Here is a 9,876-nt window from a genome sequence, read left to right on the forward strand (position 1 = left end):
AGCAGGTCACAAGGTTTTTTCTGCATTGTCTTATAATTGGTGTTTTTTTTTCTTTTCCTCTCACCATTTGTTGGAACTAACATATATTTGTAATGGTTTAGTGCCTGTATATTTATTTATTTATTTATTTATTTATTTATTTTTAAAACCCTCCTCCATCTGCATTTCTCGTCTCTGTAGCATCCAGACACAAAGAGATGGTCTTATATTCATCTACGACATGACCAACTCCACCTACGCCAACTTTGACTACGAACTCTGTGTCAAAATTTTAAACCTTCTCAAAGTGAGTGTCCCACTGGTTACAGACAGCTTTCTCTTCCTCACTGGACAGAAGTGTTTTAGCATCAGTACTAACAAGCAGTTATGTTTGTTTTGATCTAGGGAGCGTTTCCTGCCAGGTTAAAATGCGTGTTCATCGTGTCGTCGCCACTCTGGTTTCGAGCGCCGTTTGCTGTGCTGCGTCTTTTTGTGCGAGAGAAACTCAGAGAAAGGGTAAGTAATCACACTCGACCTCAATAACTCCCCATATAGAGGATATAACGCTGGTTTCAGCAAATGAGCTATTAATGACTTGACGAATCAGCAGACACCACCATGCAGCCGTAGATCTTTAGACGTGTGGTTGTTTATCTCTGGTCTTTTGTCACTTTGAAAACTAGATGTTGCTTGAATCACTGTTTTAAGTTAACTCGACAATTATTAAAGCCATGATATGTTAACGTTATGCTAGTTGATGCTAATTGTGCTAATGCTAATATTAATTAAATGGCCACCTGGTTGCTGATTTGTGTTTCTCTTTATCTTAGGTGTGTACAGTAAAAGCTCATGAACTGGCCAATCACATCCCAGTCATCTCGCTCCCAGAGCACCTGGGGGGCTCGTCACAGTACAGCCACATGGCCTGGATCCAGTCATGTGTTAATTCCACCCTGAACAACTCCACTGATGGCAACACAGACTGCTTGGATGGCCTGCTGCACTCCTACTGCCCAGATCACAATCAGACGGCCAACACCAACCCGGGTGGCACGTTGCTTGTGAACAGCCTTGACGACGGCAACGCTAATCCTCAGAACCACCGACACACCCATTGGAATGGCCTGACACCACTCGGCCCAAATGCCAACATTGCAAACGGTCGTCAGGCTCCGCCTCCTCAGTCAGATACACCCCCAGATACACCCTTGCATCACAAAAACAACACAGAAACGACGTCAGCGTCAATGGGAGGCATGAACGACTGCCGACGAGATGGCAATGGCGCTGAGCTGGAAGCGGACTTTCTTGGCGAGGAAGCGGAAGCAAGTGCTGGGGTTCCGCCCCTTCCTCAGAAGTCGTTGAGGCCAACACCTCTGTCCCATAGCCCAGCCTATGAGTCAAGTTGGCCACTTGGTATGGCATCGATACATACAGCTGAGTTAGGGGGAATGACCGTGCAGGAGCTGGTGCAGCACGTCAAAACCAAGAAGAAGAAAGGCATCTACCAGGAGTACGAGGAGATCCGGAAAGAGGCGCCTGCTGGAACCTTTGATTACTCCAAGTGAGGATGAGTAAGAATAAATTGGGTTGATGACATGCGTTAGGTCAGAGATGGAGATAAGTAATAAGTCAGTGATAATACAGTAATGTTATAATGAGGATCATGAGGCCTGAGTGTTTTAGAATTGTAGTCATGGGTGTATTAAGATAGTGATGAATGTATTGAAGTGGTAACGATAAGTATATTAAAATGGTGAGGGTATTAAGATGGTGATGAGGGTGGTAGTGATGAGTGAAATTAGGGTGGTGTTGATGAGTGAAATTAGGGTGGTGTTGATGAGTGGATGAGGGTGGTGTTGATTAGTGGGATTAGGGTGGTGTGGATGAGGGTGGTGTTGAGGGTGGTGTTGATGAGTGGATGAGGGTGGTGTTAATGAGTGGATGAGGGTGGTGTTGATGAGTGGATGAGGGTGGTGTTGAGTGGATGAGGGTGGTGTGGATGAGGGTGGTGTTGATGAGTGGATGAGGGTGGTGTTGATGAGTGGATGAGGGTGGTGTTGATGAGGGTGGTGTTGAGTGGATGAGGGTGGTGTTGATGAGGGTGGTGCTGATGAGTGGATGAGGGTGGTGTTGATGAGTGGATGAGGGTGGTGTTGATGAGTGGGATGAGGGTGGTGTTGATGAGTGGATGAGGGTGGAGTGGATGAGGGTGGCGTTGATGAGTGGATGAGGGTGGTGTTGATGAGGGTGGTGTTGATGAGTGGATGAGGGTGGTGTTGATGAGTGGATGAGGGTGGTGTTGATGAGGGTGGTGTTGATGAGTGGATGAGGGTGGTGTTGATGAGGGTGGTGTTGAGTGGATGAGGGTGGTGTTGAGTGGATGAGGGTGGTGTGGATGAGGGTGGTGTTGATCAGTGGATGAGGGTGGTGTTGATGAGTGGATGAGGGTGGTGTTGATGAGGGTGGTGTTGAGTGGATGAGGGTGGTGTTGATGAGGGTGGTGCTTATGAGGGTGGTGCTGATGAGGGTGGTGTTGATGAGTGGATGAGGGTGGTGTTGATGAGTGGGATGAGGGTGGTGTTGATGAGTGGATGAGGGTGGAGTGGATGAGGGTGGCGTTGATGAGTGGATGAGGGTGGTGTTGATGAGGGTGGTGTTGATGAGTGGATGAGGGTGGTGTTGATGAGTGGATGAGGGTGGTGTTGATGAGGGTGGTGTTGATGAGTGGATGAGGGTGGTGTTGATGAGGGTGGTGTTGAGTGGATGAGGGTGGTGTTGAGTGGATGAGGGTGGTGTTGAGTGGATGAGGGTGGGGTTGATGAGTGGATGAGGGTGGAGTGGATGAGGGTGGTGTTGATGAGGGTGGTGTTGATGAGTGGATGAGGGTGGTGTTGATGAGGGTGGTGTTGATGAGTGGATGAGGGTGGTGTTGATGAGTGGATGAGGGTGGTGATGAGTGGATGAGGGTGGTGATGAGTGGATGAGGGTGGTGATGAGTGGATGAGGGTGGTGTTGATGAGTGGATGAGGGTGGTGTTGATGAGTGGATGAGGGTGGTGTTGATGAGTGGATGAGGGTGGTGATGAGTGGATGAGGGTGGTGTTGATGAGTGGATGAGGGTGGTGTTGATGAGTGGATGAGGGTGGTGTTGATGAGTGGATGAGGATAATGATAGGACAAGAAAGAAAACATTAGGATTATGAGAGTATTGCTTTTAAAACACACTTCCTAATGTACACGTGTTACTGGTTCACGTTACTAGGCAATAGTTTTTTCCCCCCCAGATTTCAGACAAACAGCTTGACTAACCTTGTGATGTTTGTGTCACCAGAATACCAGCTAACCAGGTCAAAAACCGCTACAGTGACGTGCTCTGCTTGGACGAATCCCGTGTCCGACTTTGCCCACTCACTGACGACGACGACGAGGTCAGCAGCATCTTCAACATTCAGCATATTAGAATCCATTATTTCAGTTTCTCAGTAATTAACTTTAACTCTCGCTATATTTCAGTGAGATGAAAGTTAAGTCCTCCTAATAACCCAGAGACGCTCTGAGCGTACGTTACGTCACCACGTTATGTGAAACGTCATATATTCACAGCATGTTTAAGAGGAGCCGTGACGCGTCGGCACCGAACCCTCTCAGCATAACTACATTAGGTGCTGAGAAACAGATCAGATTTTATACAATAAGGATAAATTCATTGATATATAATGTATACAAACCCACTACTGTTAGAAACATGGTCTGCTTCTGCTACAGAACATCACGGCAATGCTGACCATAACACAGACAAAATCTATTGTTGGGTTTGATGATTAAATGAAATCATTGCGGCCTCGTTGTTAATCACATTTTAACCTGAATGTATTTTCTAGATGCTTTCTTTCTTTCTTTCTTTCTTTCTTTCTTTCTTTCTTTCTGTTACATAATTTTAACATAACCTATATAAAGGTGTACATGTTTTTTTTTACCTTGCTTTTCTTTTCAGACTTCAGACTACATTAACGCAAGCTTCATGGATGGCTACAAGATGAAGAACGCATATATTGCTACTCAGGGTAAGAAACCGGGGAAATGAAGCTCTAGCTACTTCCTTAATTTCCCTAGATTGATGATGGGGCTTTGAAACGAGACGTCGATTTTAATAGGTGGTATCGTGTTTGTGTTTGCCTTCATGAGGAGTTCTCTGGTTTTGATTTTAGGGCCTTTGCCAAAAACATATGGTGATTTTTGGCGAATGGTTTGGGAGCAAGTGGTATTAATCATCGTCATGACAACAAGGTAGACATGGCTGAAGCGCCTCTCCTCCATTCACACACAAAATAGACAAAATATAATATTCACTTAATTCCATCACTTCTATATCACTTTGCTTAAATTCTAAGACGAATTCATGTCTATTTAAACTCCTCTCTCTCCCACTTGCTCTCTCTCTCTCTCTCTTTCACTCTCTTCCTCTCTCTCTTTCTCTGTCTGTCTCTCTCTCTTTCACTCTCTTGCTCTCTCTCTCTCTTTCGCTTTCTGTCTGTGTGTCTCTTTTTCTCTCTTTCTGTCCGTCTCTTTCTCTGTCTGTCTCTCTTTCTCTCTGTCTCTCTCATGCGCTCTCTTTCTTTCTATCTCTCGCTCTCTCTCTTGCTGTCTCTCTCTGTCTTGCGCTTTCTCAATCTTGCTCTCTCTCTCTCTCTCTCTCTCTCTCACAGAGTTGTGGAGCGAGGCCGAGTAAAGTGCGGACAGTACTGGCCCCTGGAAGCCGGCCGCACAGAGGAATATGGTTACTTCCTGGTGAGAAACGTCCACATAGAGATGTTTCAAGATTTTAAACTCTCACATCTGGAGCTCTATAACAGTCAGGTACATGCATCCTTTTTCTAAACCTCCTGCACCAGGTAACAAAGGTTTTATGTTTGTTTGTGTGTCAGTCAGTTTTCTGAGTTGTGTGCTAATAGTTGTGTACCTACAGTACCTACCTAGTTGTCTGTCTGTCTGTCTCTACTAACCTTCTTGCCTACATAACAGACCAAATGTATAAAATGTCCGTATTAAACATTAATCTAAATGTTTAGCTTGTGCTATTTTCTTTGGTTCAGGAGGAATAAAACCTTTGTGCCGCACATTTATTGGAAAATAATCATCTTTGTGTCTGGCTTCATTTTGTCACCTTGCGTGCACCAGGTCTTGATTAGTTGTCCAATAACCGCACCTTTAAATCCCTGAGTGTTTTATTCATTTTATAACTTTTGTTGGTGTCTTTTGTTTGTGTTTGTTCTCACACACGCAGACTGGTGAGTGTAGAGAGGTGTCTCATTATCTGTACATGAGCTGGCCGGATTTTGGGGTTCCAAAATCTGCGTCGGCCATGTTGGATTTCCGTGCCAAGGTGAAGCAAAGGCAGGACCTGGCGTTGCAAACGATATTTCCCGACTGGACGGGACATCCCGGAGGTCCACCCATAGTCGTACACTGCAGTGCTGGAATAGGAAGGACAGGTCGGTTCATATACCGCCGTTTCTCTCCAGAGCAACATGCAGACATCCCACGTCATTGTCTTTGATTTTTTTATATTATGTCCTGATCAGCAATCAATCAATCTGCACCTCTCTCTCTCTCTCAGGTACCTTCTGCACTCTGGACATTTGTCTCTCACGTCTCGAGGACATTGCCACGGTGGATGTGACGCAGACGGTGCGGCGCATGCGCACTCAGCGCGCCTTCAGCATCCAGACGTGGGACCAGTATTACTTCTGCTACCGAGCCGTGATAGAGTACGCACAACAAACCGGACGCCTCGCACCCGTCGAGTGGTCCGACACAGAGCTGGAGACGGACAGCGAGTGACCGCGAAAGAGGGAGAGAAGAAAGAATCAAGGTGCCAAAAGAGAAGAAGAGCTCTCTTGCTCTTTTTTTCGTCCAGAAGACACGTGTCTGCAGGTGGAGCACCACTTTCCTGCTCGGCTTTTTTGTCCCCTTGCTGGGAAGAAGGAAGAAAAAGCGGGAAGAAGGAAGAGAAAAGGAAGCGGAAGAGAGAATCCTCTTCTCGCAGGCTGCCACTTTGCAATCCCCTCCAGCGAGCCGTGGCTCGGTGTTCAAGTTGTAGCAGTTTATCACATGACTTGCACACAGTGAATGAGAAACTTGAACTAATCCCCAGCTTGCCTCCTTTCCCCACTTCTCTCTGATATCAGTGTCGTGTGCAGCTCGGGGTTTGTGTCACACTTGTATAAATAGTGTGAAAGTGTTCAAACTTGAATTTTCTTTCTCCGTCATAACCACATCCATTTTTTACTTTCTTTTCTTTGATCAACATTCTTACGTTTATCGTAAACTAACCTTCAAACCAAAGGTAACGTGTCGAGTGCTTGGACGTATCTGTAATGATCGTTGTGACTTAAACCTTGTATAGTCTTGTAAGATACATTTATATATTGTGCATAACAACCTTTGGGGGAAGAGTCTTGTTTTAATATAATACTCAATGTTATTTAGAAATCTATATATAAATGAATCTATGTATAAATATACGTCGGGGTAGAACAATAAGATGAAGAGATTAGTATATCACAGAAGAGGGGAAAAAAAAACATCACGCTACTTCCAGTCCTGCATCCTGTTTTCACCCTTTTTCTTTTCTCCAACTCGATGACTATCAATCGTTCGGTCTTAAATCCAGGGATCGTGATCACCGAGCGACCAGGAACAGATTAGCTTCTCTTTATAAACAGGTTCTCTCTGGTTAAGACGAATCTCGAAGGGCAGTGTGAGCGCATTACTAAGGAAACAAACAAACAGTGAAATGAGAAAGTGTTGTGAATAAAAAAATAGGTGTAATATATTGACATCAGCCCATTTTTAAAAAAAGGGATTGAGATTAGAGTCATTAGATTGGACATCAACCCCTGTTACTGTTCCGGACAAGGGGACGGGGCTTGTTTTTTGTGGCGAAACGCAGGAGTGAAGAAACTAGCCAGATCAGTTGACCGTCAATATTGAATTCTTACAGGTCTAGAATCACCTTTAATAACGACAGACACGTTTCTTGCAAAAATATCGTCGTGATCTTATCTACTTATTCTTAGATGACCTGCGAAATAGTGGCCTTTAAACTTCGCATCACTGCCTGTCGTTTATAGGGGAAACAAATTCAAAGTAATTCGACTCTTGTTCCTGCTCGTTTCCTCCGCCCTCGACTGCAGCCTCGTCTCAGCCTGAAGTCCTGGATTTCAATCTCAGTGGAAGTTGACTGACACTTTAACCGCCCTGCCCTGTGTCATGGTGCTGTGTGTCTGAGGTGCAGGCGGATTAGGACGGTGCAGCGTGAAGTCCCGGGTTAATTGAGCTCGGGGGTTTATTTGTGCCTTCAAGCTTTCAGTAGCGCAACTGCATCTTGCGTCCGTATGAGGATTACGTATATCTCATAATCTCAGGGGTATATTTGCTGTTGTCCTGATGTTTTTTTTTTTTTTAAATGACTGTACAACTTCAGCAGTATTTGATGTTTCGATTGTCGGTACGACCGAAAAGACGCGACAAAAGGTTTTATTTTGATCAGCTACAGCTTCAACTTGACTGACTTTTTGACTTCATGCCACTTCTGGACCCGTGTTACTTGATGCTGAGCTTTTGGGAGTTTGTGCTAAAAGAAGAATGTTTGTTTATCAACAACAAAGTTGTCTTTGAACCAAATTGCCTGTTGCTGACGGTTTTTGCCTGAGTTTTTCTTCCAATAATCAGAGGGTAAGATTTAAGGGTCGTACACAAAATCTGCGATATTGCCGCGGTATGTAGTTTAATAGTATTCATTATGCTGGCTTCTTTACTCGGAGAGGCCGTGTTCCGATAACGTTTCTTTAACACGCCCTTGTCGACTTCGCCGTTCACCCTTTAACTTTAGTGTCAACTTCGTTACAAAGATTTTAAAAGCCTTTGAAGAGCCGAACATCTCCCTGATCACCACACACTTCTCACCTTGTGTAAAATCTAGCAATTAAAACACTTAATACTGTACAGTTTAGTGCTGGACGTAATAACAACATGTCCAGATCCGTTTCTTTCTTTTTTTTTTATAACACAGCGACTAGGCAACAATTATTACAAATTATTTTCATCGTACGTTTTTATCAGTTTAGAATTGTGTCAGTTCCGTTCATCACTTATACCATAGCAGCATAGCAGCATTCTTTCCCTTCACAAGCCACTCTTTTTATTCTTTTCCATGACTGTAATAAAGCCCTGACACTGGAGACTCCTTCCGTAAAAACGTTTCACCTTTCAAAAAAAAAAAAAAAAAAAAAAGGTCTTCGGATATTAAACTCCGTGTCCCTGTGAATCGGCGCTTTCTGTAGAAACAAGCGCATTCGTATAAACCTTTGATCAGTCAGTGCTGTAGATCAGTGAATGAATGAATGAATGAATGACCAATCAGAAGCACTGTGGTGTAAATGTTTGACTTGTTCGTTATGAGAAGTCGACCGGGTCGTGTTAAAGCTGGGTCGGAACACGGGTTTCCATGAAGCTGCGGCAGACGTGCCAAAGGCCGCCGTTTCGAAGTTAATTCAAGAGCAACGGGCAGAAAAAAATAAAATAAAATAAATGCAAATAGATGAATGATGAGTAGAATTTGAGCTAAAACGAAAGTGGTTTTCTCATCAGTGTGTGAGTTACTCAGCAGATCCTCACAATGCCTTCTCTCTCAGTTAAAGCGATGAATGTGTGAGGAAAATATTTTTCTGATTTCAGATGTACCGTTTTTACCAGACGTCAACTGCTATTACGTCACAAACACGCACGTATAATATCGCGAAGTCCCTATAAAGCGGTGTCTTTTATTTTATATGATGTTTCTGAAATGAAACTCTTGCATGGACGGACGGCGTCGAGTAAAACGAGCGGCTCCGGAGCAGGACGGCGAGCATGGGAAGGACGAGCTGTTGACTTTCTGTAATAATTATAGAGGAGAAATGGGAATGCAGCTGTATTTCATATATCTGTATATTTTTTTTTTTGTATCTCATCTGTGCCTGATGTTTTTGTGATCCAGTAATGGTCTTTTTACCTGCTGCCTGCATTAGTGTCATAGTAAACATGACTATTATTCTGAAACCACTGCTCTGTGTGTGTTTTTGGGTCAGAAAATTATTCCAAATGGAAAAATGGAACATTTTCAGGTGTCATTGTTTTGGAATCATTTAAAAGGTGTTTAAAGGGAAGAAAAAAAAAGAATCAAATACGATCCAATGCTGAGAAATACTGCAGTACTTACTGACTGATCATATCACCTTGATTCTGTGCTGAAATGTTTCTCTCCTGACAGCTTGAGGCTCACTGAATGTAAATCGTACGTTATGCCCTTCACACTCACCAGTTCTCGACACGGTGGAACACCTACGGGAGACTTTGTAGTGATTCTGTTAAGACTAAACCACCATCACCGCCACGTGAAGTTTACATCAATTAATATGATCAGATCTGATCACCCCTTCAGCCACAGCTCGCAACCTTGGGGTAACATGGACAATCAACTGTCTTTTTTCTCTCATGTTGCTAATGTGACTCGCTCATGTCGGTTTCTTCTCTACAACATTAGAAGGATTCGGCCATTTTTGTCCACACAGGCTGCTCAGGTACTGTTCAGGTATTGTTTTCAACCTGCCTAAGTTCTCACATACCACCCCGTTGCTGCAACCCCTCTACTGGCTTCTGGTAGCTGCACGCATCAGATTCAAAATACTGATGCTGGCCTATAAAGTAAAAAACGGACCATCTCCCTCTGACTGGTCCCACCATCACTCTGGCACCAAGGTGGTGGAATGAACTTGCCCTAGAGGTCCAGACAGCCGAGTCACTGGCTGTTTTCAAGCGGCGGTTGAAGACCTACTTATTCAGGAAACACTTC

General features: G+C 44.2%; 1 protein-coding gene across 2 annotated transcripts in view; it reads left to right on the forward strand.

The window, feature by feature from the left end:
• ptpn9b (protein tyrosine phosphatase non-receptor type 9b) overlaps positions 1-9,083 on the forward strand; it is a 15,643-nt gene extending 6,560 nt beyond the window's left edge. For both annotated transcript variants that reach the window (XM_060864513.1, XM_060864514.1), the window contains exons 5-13: positions 181-286; positions 385-495; positions 810-1,543; positions 3,313-3,409; positions 3,976-4,045; positions 4,190-4,268; positions 4,688-4,838; positions 5,266-5,473; positions 5,599-9,083. In XM_060864513.1, coding sequence (XP_060720496.1) covers positions 181-286; positions 385-495; positions 810-1,543; positions 3,313-3,409; positions 3,976-4,045; positions 4,190-4,268; positions 4,688-4,838; positions 5,266-5,473; positions 5,599-5,822 — 1,780 coding nt within the window. In that variant the 3' untranslated portion in view covers positions 5,823-9,083. The remainder of the gene's footprint in view (positions 1-180; positions 287-384; positions 496-809; positions 1,544-3,312; positions 3,410-3,975; positions 4,046-4,189; positions 4,269-4,687; positions 4,839-5,265; positions 5,474-5,598) is intronic.
• The last annotated feature ends 793 nt before the right edge of the window (positions 9,084-9,876 follow it).

The sequence above is a fragment of the Tachysurus vachellii genome, chromosome 2 (assembly GCF_030014155.1).
Source record: "Tachysurus vachellii isolate PV-2020 chromosome 2, HZAU_Pvac_v1, whole genome shotgun sequence".
NCBI classification, from domain to species: Eukaryota; Metazoa; Chordata; class Actinopteri; order Siluriformes; family Bagridae; genus Tachysurus; species Tachysurus vachellii.